Source organism: Crassostrea angulata, chromosome 7 (assembly GCF_025612915.1).
Source record: "Crassostrea angulata isolate pt1a10 chromosome 7, ASM2561291v2, whole genome shotgun sequence".
Taxonomy (NCBI): domain Eukaryota; kingdom Metazoa; phylum Mollusca; class Bivalvia; order Ostreida; family Ostreidae; genus Magallana; species Magallana angulata.
Genome location: NC_069117.1, coordinates 20,127,049 through 20,143,167, shown reverse-complemented (window position 1 = coordinate 20,143,167; position 16,119 = coordinate 20,127,049). Strand labels below are relative to the sequence as shown.

The window sequence follows — 16,119 nt, the reverse complement described above, 5'->3', positions numbered from 1 at the left end:
TCACAAGGCAGCCAGGACCCCCACTGTGGGCCTTTTTTTACTCCAGAAGGGAGTGTGTGATTTGAGCGAGCTTGGAGATTGTATTTTCAGGTACTGACTCCCTTAAATTGAATCTTAACAAAAATCGACAGAAACCTACGGGTATATTTGCATTTGATTATTGAGGGTGGGCAGACTCATAACTTTTTTTTATTCTCGTGAATACCGTCATTACAGTCACCTAATCCAATTGGCTCCTTCACACTTCTGTGAAGAAAATTTCACAAATCGCGTTCTTGCTATTTTAGCATTTTGTGCAGGTGAGCTAAAATGCCAACATCCCTCACATTAAAAAATGGGACTTGTTTAATGTTTGTTGTCACATTGAATAGAATAGCTTACAAAACAACTCAAATCGCAAAAAGTCTTAGCGTTATCAATGTACAACGTAGTTTATTTATTAAACCATAACAATCATATTATGTACAAAATATAAAACACTTAATATTGTTAAATAAAATATCAAATGTAAAATCTTCAGACATATCACAGCTCAGTGAACATCACAATAGATCAATATATATATAATTATATTCTTGAACAAGACAAAATAAAAATTACTTTGTTGCATTAGTATGAATCATTTTTGTCTCTAGCTGAAGTCGTTCCAATGTTAGATCACAGTCTGTAATACTGGTGTTTCTACAAATGCTATGTGCCAGCAGACACAAGACTTGGTTTGTCTGTAGTACAACACATATAGTAAGTTTATTATGCTGATATTTTGGGAGGCGAAGAAGACTGCTGTAACTTTGCCAAAGCCTTCTCACAAGGACCCATAATGTCCTGGAAACAAACAAACAAACAAACATTTGTTTATAATCTTGTAAAGGTTTATAGCACTACCATCAAAAACAAAGTTTTAAAATTACATGGAAGTTGCCAATAAATTTCTGGTATAAGGTGTTGTAAAGTCATTCTAAAACTTCCTTAATTTTCTAATAGGGTTTGTTGTCTTTAAATCTTCACAATTATGGAGAGAGTAGTAAAAATTATTGTTTTGTACCATTTTGTACACAGCAAGCAATACATCAGTCTTTTACAGCTAAAACACCGATTTAAAAAAAATTCAATATACATGTACCTTAGTGTACAATAATCTTTGATAAAGGAATGGGAATATGTCATACTAGAATATGGACCTATGGTTTACTGGTATAAGGAAATACTTTACCCTGTTGTCTCTGAAACGTTTGAAAATTTCAGAAAGCAAATCTGGTCCCACATTCAAATGCCTCATTTCTGCCCTTACATCATCTACAGCAACATAAAACATGTAAGCTCTGTTAAACACACACAGCAGAACACAGCAATAACAAACAAAGCCCCAATTCCTTGTGTCTATTCAAGCCATTCCAAAGCTGCAAGTACTAATCATATTTTAAATTTCTAATTTTTTTTTGGAGGGGTGGGGGGATTCAGGTGTACATAAAATGTAAGTTTAATTAATGATGAATTTTTTTATCATTTTTATTTCATATGCACATTAAAATTACAAAGTTTTAGAGTTAAAAAATATAAAATATTTTTGTCTGTATGACTTTTTTTCTCTCACAAAAGCTGTACCTGCTAAGTGGAATAAGAATTCTATGAAAATTTCAAAAAGAAAATCTGTTTCAACCTTCAAATGCTTCATTTTGAACCTTGTTAATTAACGAACACTCAATCTAAAATTAACTCATCCATTTCCAAATAAACATTAATGGTTTTGGGGTTTTTTTTGGTTTTTTTTATAAAGTTAATGCATGTAGCAACACATATTTATACACATAATGAATACTTTTTGTATTAACAAAACAAACTTTTCATCAACTTTCACCTACAAGTAAAGCCATCACCAAACAAAAGTTCAACATACAAATTTTATCATCCCTCAATTAACATCGAGTTCAATTTCAATGTAGACCACATTCTAGACTTAAATTCCTAGTAAAAAATATATTGAACTTTTGATATCTTGCCAAAACGTCACAACAAGGACAATATTACAGACTCACTAAGCACGGATGTTACAGACCCAGCGGCCTGTGTCATCTCACCTCATTCCTAACAAATTTTTGTTGAACTTCTCTCAATGTACTTTTAACCTTGTAACCTTCTAAGTCAACACATATTTCATCTATAAAAATAATGTCATGGGAATTAAATTATCCATTGCTTGATTTTTCTTTTCAACTACAAGTAAAACATTTATGTTTATCATATAAATTTGTCAATATCTTACTCTATCTCGCAGTAAATACTTACCATACTCTGCCAGCTCCATCACAAGTGAAACAATGCTGGCTACAACTTCAGCATTATCCTTATGCAGTTCATAAGCTTTGATGATCTTCGGAATTCCAGCAATGTGACCTCCATCCGGTGCCTCATCTGTCAGAACTCTGTAGGCACTCTCCTCTGTATAAAGGTAATGATGGATCAGTAAATCACAAAATAACAAGCTTTTCAAATATAAATTTTCATTTATGTAAATAATTTCATGCTTGACACTTGTGAAGATTTTTTTTTTTTGGTGTTCATATTTTTGTAGAAATTAATTTACTGCTTTAATGAAGCAGTGAATATTAGAAAACTTTCCCCAATATACATCAGGTGAAAAAGTAAATTTCTTCAACAGAGGGAGTATCTTTATACTGAAGGTTTTATCATTTTGTCCATGCAACTTACAGTGCACTTTCAAATACAAAACCCTAATGATTTTTGTTGACCATAAATAGCAATACATTGCTTATTTGTTACTGTGGAATCGTTTAAATTCCTTGGTCAGGAGGGGGGGGGGGTGGGGGTGGGGCAATTTTCATGGCCTATTTGCGTATTCGTGGGATTGTAATTTTGTAGATGCATCGGTATTCAGTTTCAGTAAGAAAACTTTGTCTTTCAAAATTAGTTTCCGTTGAGTATGTAAAGGACTAAATCCATGTTTAGCCAAAATCGGCCTAACGTCAAAAGCAATTAAAATTGTATTAAAAATATTCTAAAACATTTTTTCATTCGTTATGTAACTTTTTTTTTGTGTTTAAGGATTCAGAAATTATATTTCTGATGTTTATTTGAAGACACTATAATAGCGAAAAACGCGTGCTTTTTATAGCGTCAAGCATGACGTTACGTCTTTAAAAGAGCCTTCAAGTAAATTACATATTAACTATATTGTTATCTATGAAATTGAATGTATTTGTCATTAAATTGAAGTTAAAGATAAGTTCATTATCAGAATTTAATCGAGAAAGAAACGGAATTGAATTTTTTTTTACCCGAATGGCACACCTTAGTTTCCGTAAAGTCGGCCATTGTGACACGATTTCGCACGGTGACAAACAGGATTGTACAGCGACAAATGCAAAGGATTTCATCGACGCATTTGTAAAGTAAGTGTTATAAAACATCTCGATATTCTCTCTGTAACGTAAGGAAATATAAAATAAGAAATATTTGAATTGTTTTTATAAAATGAGTTAGATCAACGATCGAGTCACATGTAATGTACAACACGCTGCATAGCCGCATGGTATGGTGTGTTGGCAGCGTTTCCATTTCATTGCGGGAAAAAGTTCACTTCACTATAGATTGGTTTATTATTGTTTAATTGCTATTTAAAGTATTATTTATTAACACATATCATGCATTTTTTCATCAGCTGATCTGAGACACTCACACATTTACCCAATTCCAAGAATGTACAAGGATATACATTAAATCCAACTTGAATGCAAAACAAAGAAGAGCTACATGTATTAAAAAAAACAACGACAGCAATAACTATACTCTATTTGTAACATATTTTAAGCTCTAGTGACTACATAGCATATATGTAACTACCATTTTCAACCCAAACAATGACTCATATATTTCAAAAATATATAAAAGAATAATTACATGTAACATATTTAACACAGAAATTAAAATAGCAAATAATGGGTAACAAATATGGTAATCATAAAGTAAATGATTCTTTGTTATGGCACATTGTCAATTAGTTTAAAAATGAGATGACAAAATGATTCAATATTAAACGAACATGATAACAGAACACATCATGCAAAATGCACTGACATTAGTCTATACAGAGGAGATACCCCTATCTAGTGCAAACAATGTTTTCAAGTTATACAAACATATATATATATACCAGTAATCAGGGTACAATTTATCTGCAGTGAAGATTTTGTAATTGACAAGAAAGTTGCATAATAAAAACTAGGTAGTGTGCTTCCATCATGATTTAGATAGATTGTATATACTTATCGACAACAATAAACATCGTATTTAAATTAATACACAAAAATATCTTTTGACACTGTATTAGAATTTTCTACTAGTATATATGTAAAAAAAAATTATGATATAATTCTCGCTTAAGTCATAATATGTTACAATTGACAAATTGTTGATTACAAAACATTTGTGTGATAATAATGCAACCAGATCTGTATTGTGTTTAAATGAATCAGATAAATGAATATTTCATATTATAAATCAAAAATGTTCATATTTTCAGGATACCAACAGAGTCTGATTAATCACTAGAAGAAGAAAAATGAACTCAGTTACTCCTCTACCTCACTGTCATCACTGTCCTCAGATTCGTCAATGACAGCTGCATCAGTGACAAACTCGGACCAGTCTTGAATAGACGAAATAGCCTCCCTGTTGTGTCTCCCAACAGCGAGAAACCAGATAACGGCGGCGACATGGGAACATACTCCCACAACACGGGCACCCGCTCGACATCTGCAATACCATGCAGTGATATCAGACTCGGAAAACTGGATCCAGAGCAGATACTGTCGGGAAGAAACATGACGACTCTGTAGCTTGACCCTGATAAGCCCATGGAACTCACTGTGAACCAAGATATCCACATCCCCCTCCAAATACTCCTGAATATAACTTGGACACAACTTCAGTTGATAAACTCCACAGGTCAGATTTCGTATGTCATCTTCGCTGATGTTGGGGAATTCCAAAGAATCAGTAGCCACTTCCCATTTTTACAGACTTCTTATCCAGACAGTTTTCTTCAACAAATGTCTTTAAAGAGTTAACTTTTGTTGACAAATACCTCATTTTGCATGCAAGGGCCATGTCTTCATCTTCACTTCCTGTCGACAGAGGCTTGCAGTAACGGTTGGAGAGGGCACACACGATGCGCACATAGTCACCGATAAATGGCACTTGATTGGTTGGAAGAACATGAGCAAGGTACTTCCATCGCTTTATCCTTGCATTGGCTGCCTCAACAACCCAACGAATCTGAAAAGTTAAGAACAAGCACCACTCATAAAAAAGGTAAAAGTGCCTTATTTAAAATTAACAGTGGGTATATTTCTTTACTAAAAGAAAAAAAATTTAAATGATGAAAATCATAAAATCAATGATTTGGAACAGCATTTGTTTATATTTCAGATGAAGACAGATGTAGAATAATTGTATAATGTAATTGTATTGAAGTTTTTCTGACATCATGATTGATGATTGAATTTATGTTGTAGGTCTGGTAATCAAAATATGAAAACAACTAACCTTGGTGACCAGACGAGAGGCATTGGCATCTAAGGTTGTCATCTGCTTCTGCCCTCTGCTCATCAGGCGAGGCATCTCGGCCCTTATTCCCAGCTCCTCGAGCATATCGACTGAATCTCGGAAGCCTCTGTCTACAACAAAAACATCATCTTCATGGAACCAGCCCTTCAGATCTTCTACATTGGTATGAAGCATATGGTTGAGGATAGTGGCATCATTATTCCTAGCTAGGTAGGGTCCAAGAACTGTTAGAAAGTATCCGTCTGTGGATGTGACAACCATGGGTTTAACAAGGGGCCTGCCTTTATGTAAACTATATGATTTCCGTTGAAACTGGAAGTTGTTACTTTTCTGAATATATATATAAGTTCCATCCAAAACAGCAATAGCTTTCTTATTTGTAAAATTACCAAAAAGTTCCTGTGCCAGAGGTCTTGTATGATTTTCTATAATTTCTTCTCTTGTTGTATGTTGTAGTCCAAGATGATGTGGTACAAATGACTTCATGAGTGCTGTACGGACTGATTTTACTGCTCTACAGAGGGAAGACTTTGAAATTCCAAAAATCGTGGCCAGAAGTTGATTTGACATTCCTGATCTCAGTTTCAGAAGAAAGATTCCAAGTGACATCCTTGTGCCTCGGTTTTGTGTGTTTCGAATATCACTGGAAATAAAGGAATGGAGGTCTTCAAAGTTTTCTTTAGAGATACCAGTCAGTGCCATATAATCACTGTTGCTCATGGTAGACAGTTCAAAAGAAAATCTGCTTGTTGAGGTCTGGAGGGCATAATTTCGTATTTTTTGGATCAGTTCCAGCACTGTCGACTTGTTTACAAATGAAGACTCGAATGTCTGTATTTTGGTCAAAACACCAGGTCTAAACTCTCCTTCATCAATGTGGGATGGACAACATCTGCTTCCAGGTGGGATGATGATTTCATGGTGAAGAAAGGCTGAAAATCTAGCTGCTGAAGACACGACAACAAGTTTAGGACCCGGTCGCTTGCAGATTAAGCAGTAAGCATGTGAAGAAGGTGTTCTCTGGAGAGGCAAAGATATAGATGGTGGACTGCACATTCCTGGTTGTAGAGGCTGACACACAGGAAGGGAACTAGACTTCTGCTGGCATGTTTTCTGGTTTCCATGGTAGCGATGTCTGCACTTGTTGCACAAAATGTCATTTGAGTTTGCCTCAACAAGATAGTTCTTTCTGAGGAAGCGACGGATTGCTGTTGACTCACATTTTTTTCTGTCATTTGGCCTTGTTCTTTTTTTGCAAAGGATGCATGGGAAAATCTTTTTACTCTCTGTTTTCATTTGATCTTCATTCATTTTTATGTTCTGAAAATACAAAACAAAAATGTAGTGATACACAACTTTAATGTTCACTAAAAAATAAAGATATCATTTTATATGTATTGTGAATATATATGTTTACAACTACTAAGCAAATACTTGCAATGTATCAAGTATAAATTAACTTTATAGAAAAACTCAAATTGACAAACTGTAGAATTACAGTGCCCCCCCCCCCCCCCCCAATGTATTTAATGGAACTGTCAGTCTAATATTTTTTGGAGCTGCAGACCTTCAGTTGTGTTACAAGTGTTGTTTTTGACATGTGATCAATATATTATCATTTACACATATTTTTCTAGATTAACTTTAATTAATTGCTATAATATGATGATAAACTATAATTGCCAAATTATGATGAAAATGTTTTTTTTAGGGGGGGGGGGTTATAGAAAAAAAGTGTATATTGAAAAAAGGTGTACTCAATAATTTTTCTATCCAATATTTAAAGAAAAAAATAAAGCGCGCCGAGCGGTGATCGATCCCGGATCGTCGGATTTGCAGTCGAGAACGCTACCTTTACACCATTCAGACTATGGTGTATGTGGGAATGATATGCTGTACAGTACACTCAAAAAAACTTTAAAACAAAACACTTGGCCGTTTTTCCTTCTATTAAGAAAATAATTATGGTTTATACAGGTTGATTTATTTTCTAAATATATATTTTCCATTAGCCTATATTGCGTCCTTCATTTTTTATTTCTAAATATAGACGACTAACGTTCACTCTACATACCTACATGATATCTGCTATACTGGCTCGCCAGTATGCATTTTAGTATCGGCTATCGAATATTGATTGTTTTTAGACCAAATCTTCAGATTAATAATCATTCTTGTATGTTTTTAATTACATGCCTATATAAAAACAGTCTTTAAGGCTGAGTAACGTATACACGGATTGAACAATCTTCTCATCTGTCAAATAGTATCATGCAGACGAACGTTGCGAACAATATTATTTATTCAAGAAAAAATCAACAGAAATCTACGTATTCAATCAAATTCTTATACATACCTTCAGAGTTCTTCTTTCTTCATTTTCTATAGGTTTTGTTGATCTTTCGTTCGTGTATTTTCAAGATTAATCACGCAAAGTAAAAGTCGCTGTTTGTTTACGTATGCAAATAAGCATGTATGGAATGTCGTGCATGCGCAAAATTTGGTGTTAAAATTGAACACATATAACGTTTCATTAACAACACACTGTACCTTTTTATTTTTCAGATTAGATGACAATTACACAATGTGTTTGATTCTTGTGGTTTTTATATTTTTAAAACAAAAAGGTGTGAAAAAACGTGCAATACTGTCAAAAAATAAGTAAATCCGGATTGCTCCTCTTCTTGTTTACATTTTAATTTTCATCAACAGCACACCCTCTGATCCAAAAACTTTCACTTTGAATATCTTTTTTTATTGATACAATTTCATAATTTAAAAACAGTTTTTAGATCAGAGGGTGTGCTGTTGTTGAAAAACACCACCAAAGAACGAAAATGCTGTGATTTTACCCCAAAACCGATCCGGAACCAGTTTTGTCATTTACATATTTTTGCAAGCAGACGTTTTGGCGGGGAAATTCTGGCATGTCAAAATAGTATCAGGTCTAGACTAACACATAACACCAATTTTATTTCATTTTGACCTAGTTTAATTTTTGACATATCACAGGGCCATTTATAGCTAAACATGGATTTTGTCCTTTGTGGGTAAGGGCTACCCACAAAAATTGAGCCACAACAAATTCTAATAATATCGCAGTAATTACTCTTCATAGTTAATAATAATTGCACATATTTACCAAATAAAATTAATTTCAACCTCTGAACATATCCAATCTACAAACTTCCAATAAACATGTACACAACAAACCAATTTTTGTTGCAGAAAGAAAAACATTAACTAAAATTTGTTTATGGTTAACTGCACAATGGACGTATGCGTCAAATAAATTTCTATCCTTACCATCAGGCTCCACCAGACTGGCCAGAGCCAGGCAGGCATTCTTGACCACTTTGGCATTCTTGCAGTGAGTGTCAATGGCACTGATAAGTAGGGCCACACATTCCAAATCACCAATGAAATCAAAATTCTTGTCTGAAAGATAAATTTGCCTTAATCTTTAAAAAAAAAGTCAAGCAGAATGATACAAAGCTTGTATCATTATAAACTCAAAAATTCTTATACATTGTTAAAACTGTGATACAATCATTGTCATCATTAGAAATCACAAAAAGATGAATTGAAGGACAGAGAGAGAAATAATCAACAAATGCATTCAAACTTTTCCTTGAAATGAAATCTTGCAGAGTATTTTATTTGATTTGACATGAAAAACTTTCAAAGACTGATCATTAAATGTGAGAGGTGTGCTTGCAATGAAGTGGGAAATGTGGTCTTACCATTTTATGTGAGGGATGATTTTACCATTTTGGGTTAGGAATATGGTCTAACATAAAAGCAAGTATTGTAAGTAGTGGCTTACAATTAAGTTTGAGGGTTCAGGATTAGAATTAATAGAAGTTTAAGCTTTCTGCTTACCATTGAGTGTGAGGGAGAGCAGTGCAGCTGATGCAGCCTCGGCTACTTCCGCTGAGTTCATGTGCATTTTGAGGGCTTTACACACTTTGTCCATGGCATCAACATCTGAGGCAATCTTTACATTGTTCTCTGTAGAGAAAAATACTTTTTTAGGACTTATACACAACACTTACACTTTGTGCACAGTTTTTGTTGCAAAATATTTAAATTAGGGAATATATACTGCTTTCATTCAAATTATGATATTAAAAACTCTTATTTTGATTGTTGTAAAAAGTATTAGCGAATAAGCATACTTTAATTTTTAAATGTTGCAGACCAAAAGTAATAATAATTAACTATAGCTAAAAAAATAAATAAAAAGGCAGCTGTAAATTACAGAACTTGATCCCAATCTCACCATTGACAGCCAGGCTCCAGAGGGCGTGACAAGCTGTGGAACAGAGCTCTGGGTTACTGATGTGTTTCTCTAGGGCCGACAAGACTCTCTCTATAGCACCATATAGACCAGCTATACTGGCGGCAGAATCTGCATAAAAATGTCAGAACTTCTTATATACCGGTATATATGGGGATGAAAGGGTGAGAGAGAGAGAGAGAGAGAGAGAGAGAGAGAGATGTCTTGAATTTAAATATTGGTATCGGTATACAGTATAGACTAACTCACTTGACCTCTCCCTTTCATGTCAGTAATTTGAGCAATGCTAATTGTGACTGACCTTGTGCAGCTATTGCCATGAGTAGTGTACAAGCCACCTGTTGTAATTCAACACAATCTTCGTGTTCCTAAAAAATAAAAATTATTATTGAAACAAACAAGTGTAACTTTAAACATAAGACAAATCTGGCCAAGATCAGGGACATACATTTTTGTCTCCAAGATTTGATATGGGGGGGGGGGGGGGTAACCAATGAAATAAGTGTGAAGTGGTATATATTGAATTTTTTTCTGAATAAAATACACAAAAGACAACTGATTAATATAAACAGATATGAAATGATAAATATATATACATGTATATGCACAGAAACCATGATCAGAAATTGATTGAATTTAGTTAGAATTGAGTTGCTGTTCCTGATATTGTTATAATTATTATCAATTATAAGTTTCCTTACCTCCATTGCCAAGGGGATGACTGATATAATTTCTGATGTGAATATTACATCATCCTTGTTAGCTGTAAACGTAAATTTATTGTTAGATATATGCATTACAGAACTTTGAAATTGAGAGAATCTTTTAATCGATGTAGATAAATACTCAGTATGCATAATTGACATAAATCAAATATCTCACAATGTAATATAAGTCTGGAAATTGGCCCTGATATCATAAATGAAGTGATGCTGGTCTCCCTCACCCATACATGTATGCATGTTCAAATTTATCCTTACACATATACATTAGAGAGTACTCCCTTGACTACCTACCTGATATGATGAGACAGTTGAACAAGTTACATCCAGCAATCTGGATTTCCTTTACGGGAAGATTATTCCTCATGGCTGCCTTAATCATTCTTTTTCCATTGATGTCTAAGTTGAAGTTATCGTCTTGCTTGGAGAGTTCCACTAAGTACTCTAAAGCCTCTGCCACACACTCCTCAAAGTCCACCATTGTTGCAATGTATTCCATCACTTTTAATACATTGCCCTCTTTTGGAACAGGACCTAAAAATAAACAGACACAAGACTCGATGAATGTCAATTGCTCCTAAGAGTTTGAGAAAGTCAAATCTACAGCTTCAAGTATATGCCTCATTTTCATCATTCTTCAATTGAAAGATGAAAGATGTTGAAAGCAGGTGAGATATTTACGTGCAGATAGATGTAACTATTTATTTAGAAAGATTTAGTACCTTTCACTCTTTTTCCTGACTTCTGCCTTTTTCTTTTTTCTAGCTGTGAGGCATCACTTTTCTCAATGCAGCTTTTCACATATAAATTTTTTTCAACAAGATCTCTGGAATTAAAATCAAAATTCTTTATGATATAAAAACAAATATTTTTTTAATGTTTTGACAGAATGTTGTTATCAATTTTTAATTGTATAGAATTGATCACTGGGCTTGGTCTTACTTTGCTGTGGGTCTGTTATTTCTCTTTAACAAGGCTCTAATCAAATTGATCAAGTCTCCAGAGTAATTCTGAAAAATAGAAGTCTTATAAGTACCTTCTATTATCAAATCTTGAATTGATGGCACATTAATTGGATATCAATAACAGATGTAAAATATCTACATTTATATGAGTTAACTTAACCTAGACCATAACTTTAACGTGCATGATGCATCTAACTGAGTTTTTTATATAAAAACATAAGATACAGTAAAACACATGGTGACAACAAACATGCTAATAACAAATTCACACTTACAACAAAGTCAGTTTCATTTCCCTGTTTTATAACAAAATGCTTTTTTAACTTGTCAGATATAATGAATTAGATTAACATGTATAACTCAATAAAATAGCTCATTTTGGGCTTCTCCCCATAAAAAATGTTTTACTAAAATCAGGAAATGAATGGCCAGGTAATTGTTAAGATATATAGCTTTTTTCAGTGACAAATAGCAGCTCATACCTTGGCAACATCTTCGAACACTTCCTCCAGTTTGTAGGGGTCCTCTCGGACTTCCCCAAGTCTGGCGACGGCCTCTTCCTCCGTCAGGAAGGAGGCAGTGGTCAGGTCAAAGAGAACACAGCCCAGGGACCACACATCTGTGGCTTCACTGAAGTCTGCAGCTTTTTCAGTCAGCTCTGGGGCAAGGTAATTTGTCAGTTCTGAAATGACAGAAAATTGTTTATGCTATAATTAAATTTAAGTGTCTGATGTAATGCATTGTTTAGTTCCTATTTATACATGTATTTTTTACTAAATGATACAAAGGACACAAATAAAACTAACACAATTTTTTTCATTTCTTCTATGACTTTCGCTGCATGTTTAGACAACTATACTATTGCTTACTGTTGGTTCTGCGTGTGCAGGTCCTAGTGTCACACATGACTGACGCCACTGTGAAATCTCCCAGAATCAGGATGTCTTCCTGTAGCAGTGGCTCCTCCACCAAATACACATTGGACACTCTCAAATCTCTGCAGTTAGAAGGTTACCACAGTATAATGACTCTATATAAATATGTGTCATCTCATTGGCATGAAAAAATTACATACTGTTACCAATTTAACATTTACTTTTTTATTGCTTTACAAAGGTTTCTAATCAACATCAAACTTATCAAATATATTGATTTCAGGGGGAAAAAATATGATTATTAGATACTTAATCATTTTTATTCCTTGTATTGAATACTCCATCATCTTATTAATTTAAAATGATAATGCCATGCACCTTAAATCATTAACCATACCTGTGCAGTATGTTCTTATTGTGTGAATATACCAGTGCTTCCATAAGCTGTCCAATGTATTTCTTTATTGTCTGAAACATTTTTATTACAAACTATTAGAACAACCAGAACCTTGGAAGTAGCACAGTTTAAGAAAAATATTCAATAAAAATTGATAAAATTAAAGTGCTTGAAACAAAGAAAACGTAGAGATTCACAAAACATATCACATAACGATATCAACTCTTTAAGACACAATGTGTGTTCATGAAAACTTTTTAATTTGTATGGCCCAATTTGCATTGATTATATAGTGATTTTGTCGATATACTTGAATGAATAATGAATAAAAACTGTTTTCAATATTGTTAAGGGTGTAAATTCTTAGGCAAAAGGTATCAAAGGAATCAGGAAAATTGACCAGCCATAAATTTTAATGATTCTAATGTAAATGTTTTTGGAATGTGCTTTCAAAAATCAAAAATTGGATTGCGTGTGCATGATTTTCATTCTTTCCTATTAGATACATGTACAACAATGAGATATTTAAATAAAAAACATGCAAGTTTTTTGTGCTTTTCATAGCACAAATAATTGAAAAAGTACCAGTACTCACCTCTTCAGGAATAGGTTGCTTCTTATCTCTGGCATTTTGTACAACATTACCCAGGTGTCCTTTAGGGAAATACTCCATAACAATGACCATGTACATTGAAGATTCCTTGAAAAAAATACCAACCTTAACTGAATGAGCATTAACAAATATAACACAAAAAGAGCATAGCATCTTAGAGAAATCAAAATGCAACTGTATAGAAAACAATTTAAACCTTTACATTATATGAATTAAAGAGAGGTACATATATCCTATGTTCAAAATTGCAAGTGCATACCTCTTTCTCCCATGTGACAAAGAACTCTTTGTATCCTGAGATGTAAGGATGGTCTAAAGCTTGTAAAGCAACTGCCTAAAATGTGAAAGATTTCTTTGCATTAGTATAAATACAGTAAATAAAACATTCAGTTCATGGTTTCTAAGTTCAGCATATCTTAAAATCAATTTTGAAATATAAAGGAAAAAACTGTTTTTTCAAACTAACTGATTGTAGATGATAATTGATACATGTTTATGTATATTAATTTACATATATGTCTAAAACACTTACTTCTCTAAAGGCTAAATTTGCTTGACTTTCATCATGGCATTCAACCTGAAGTAAAATGAAATATGATTTTATTTCAGGACAAGGTAAATTTTTACAAAATAATTCTTACTTTGAGAAATTTATAGAATATGAACTAAAGTGATAGTGTACAATGATAATAGAATCTGCAATTACAATGAAATGGGAATATTAAAGTTTGTGGGTGAACTAGCTGACAATCAAATCTGGATGACTGGGTTTTTTTGTATGGGTGCTCTGACACTGATGGAGTAATTTCAAGGCAGAAACTCATTGTCAATATACACACATATTGCCTATTAGCTAGACTACTATTAGATAGTATATTCTATTGTTACAATGATGGATGTCCTACAGACCTAAACTTGCTATTGAGCAAATGAAATTAATATCACATTAGATATCACCTAAAATTTCATAAGTTTGGTCCCAAATACTTACATGTACATTGTTGCAATTTTATAGCCCCAATTTACCACATTTATAAAATTGTACTTGTAACAAAGCATTACCACTTAACATCAGGTTTGAAATATTCTCTATTTACAGTTGCCATGATAGTGAAAAAATTCTGAAATTTCTGAGTGCAATTTCCAGTAAAATGAGCTAAATCAATTGCGTATTTTCAAAATGCTTAATTATGACCCATTAAATAGACATTTGGTAAACTTAACAACATACAAATATTAAAAAGGGCTTGTATTTCATACCTACACATCTCTCCCCTATAGATTATTTCTCACAGACTTAAAATCAATGCAAAGCAGATCCACTTTGGGAATGCTACATTGCGAGCATATGTGAAAGATTCTTACTGTAACCATAGGGGCTTGCGTAGGGAAAAATCTCGTCAAAAGATTGGGTACCTCTTGGGAAAAATAACAAGGGAGGATGCCATCTTGGATACCGCCTCTCTTCATCTGCTAATTTCTCACTTAAATTGTTAAACTAGACATATGCACTGATTTGTATTCCTTTATAAATGATTCTTCTTAGAGCTATCACCTTGAAGTTTCTGTTTTACACCAACATAAACAAACTTGTTGATTTTTGGCGTAAACATTCAAAATCGTCAACTCCCTATAGGCTTCTGTAGAAAGCGAAGGTAGTCGGCATATGAGATCTGACTGTCACACGATCAGTTATGAGAAAAGCCAGTGCATGTGTTGTCGATTTCGGATGTTTACACGAGAAAAAAAGATTAAATTTGTTGATGTAGACTTCACTTGAAAAGAATTAAACTGAAGAACGGATCTTAATGAAGAATCATTTATAAAGGAATACGAATTGGTACAAGTTTCAAATATACCTTTTTAAATGAGAAATTAGGTGATGAAGAGAGGCGGTATTCAAGATGGCATACTTCAATGTTATTTTTCCTCCAAGGTACCCACTTTTTTAACGATGTTTTTTATTCTACACAAGCCCCTTCGCTGTGACCTGAGCATGCATAGCCATGCAGGTCAATGTGGTAACTAAAGTCTTTAAGATTATTCTTTCTGGACAAATTATTTCTTGAATATTGCATTCTATATACAATTTCTTGCATATTATCAATAAAAATAATGTGTTAAATTCCTATTCATGTATACTTATATGACTAATCAGGGGTCCCAATGGACACAATAACAACAGAATATATACACATCTATTCCATCAACCTCTAGACCATATACCGTTTTACACTTGTGTAAAGGAGTGAGAATCATATAAATCTAACTAATTCCTGTTATTATTTTGATTTTATTCGAGATTCTCTGGCGTGTGTAAAATGCATGCAGGTACCTTTTTCACGACATAGATTTTGCCATCTATTTTGCTTTCCACTTTGTAAAGTGTGAACTGGACGCCTTTGCCAATTTGCTCCAAAATCTGTAAATGCAATTTATAATGACATAGAAGATCAGAATAAACATTAAAATGGAGACAAAACAATAAATTTCACTCGTGTAAAATCAGCGAGTACCTTGTAGTTCTCCATACTTGACAACATGAAGCTAAGGCAATGCGCATGCGTTAAACTGTATAACTTTTCCCGCGAAATATTTCTATGGCCATGGATTTTTAAACTTTAAAACATTACCAGTTTAACGTCACCCAAAATTAAAATT

General features: G+C 33.4%; 1 protein-coding gene and 1 long non-coding RNA gene across 2 annotated transcripts; one reads left to right on the top strand and one right to left on the bottom strand.

Annotated features, from left to right (window-relative positions):
• Nucleotides 1-412: 412 nt before the first annotated feature.
• Nucleotides 413-16,093, bottom strand: LOC128157139 (serine/threonine kinase-like domain-containing protein STKLD1). Its single transcript, XM_052819554.1, has 19 exons — nucleotides 15,975-16,093; nucleotides 15,794-15,880; nucleotides 13,991-14,035; nucleotides 13,718-13,792; nucleotides 13,441-13,545; nucleotides 12,846-12,916; nucleotides 12,443-12,570; nucleotides 12,056-12,255; nucleotides 11,551-11,618; nucleotides 11,331-11,434; nucleotides 10,903-11,142; nucleotides 10,588-10,649; nucleotides 10,188-10,254; nucleotides 9,869-9,997; nucleotides 9,469-9,597; nucleotides 8,893-9,024; nucleotides 2,287-2,439; nucleotides 1,214-1,296; nucleotides 413-825 (listed from the first exon to the last, which is right to left on the bottom strand). Exons 1-19 carry the CDS (start codon nucleotides 15,999-16,001, stop codon nucleotides 751-753), a joined length of 1,980 nt encoding a protein of 659 aa, XP_052675514.1. The 5' UTR covers nucleotides 16,002-16,093; the 3' UTR covers nucleotides 413-750.
• On the top strand, nucleotides 4,824-6,181 carry LOC128157141 (uncharacterized). The gene is made up of 4 exons (XR_008239800.1): nucleotides 4,824-4,965; nucleotides 5,155-5,331; nucleotides 5,535-5,796; nucleotides 6,043-6,181. It is a non-coding gene; the product is annotated as an uncharacterized LOC128157141 (long non-coding RNA).
• Nucleotides 16,094-16,119: the final 26 nt, after the last annotated feature.

What these genes read in the sequence shown, in the direction of transcription:
- LOC128157139 (XM_052819554.1), bottom strand. Translation starts at nt 16,001, where the DNA reads ATGTTGTCAAGTATGGAGAACTACAAG. An exon ending in TGTTCGAAGATGTTGCCAAG is followed by an intron (nt 11,619 to 12,055) that starts GTATGAGCTGCT and finishes TCTATTTTTCAG; the next exon opens with AATTACTCTGGAGACTTGAT. An exon ending in AACGTTTCAGAGACAACAGG is followed by an intron (nt 826 to 1,213) that starts GTAAAGTATTTC and finishes GTTTGTTTCCAG; the next exon opens with GACATTATGGGTCCTTGTGA.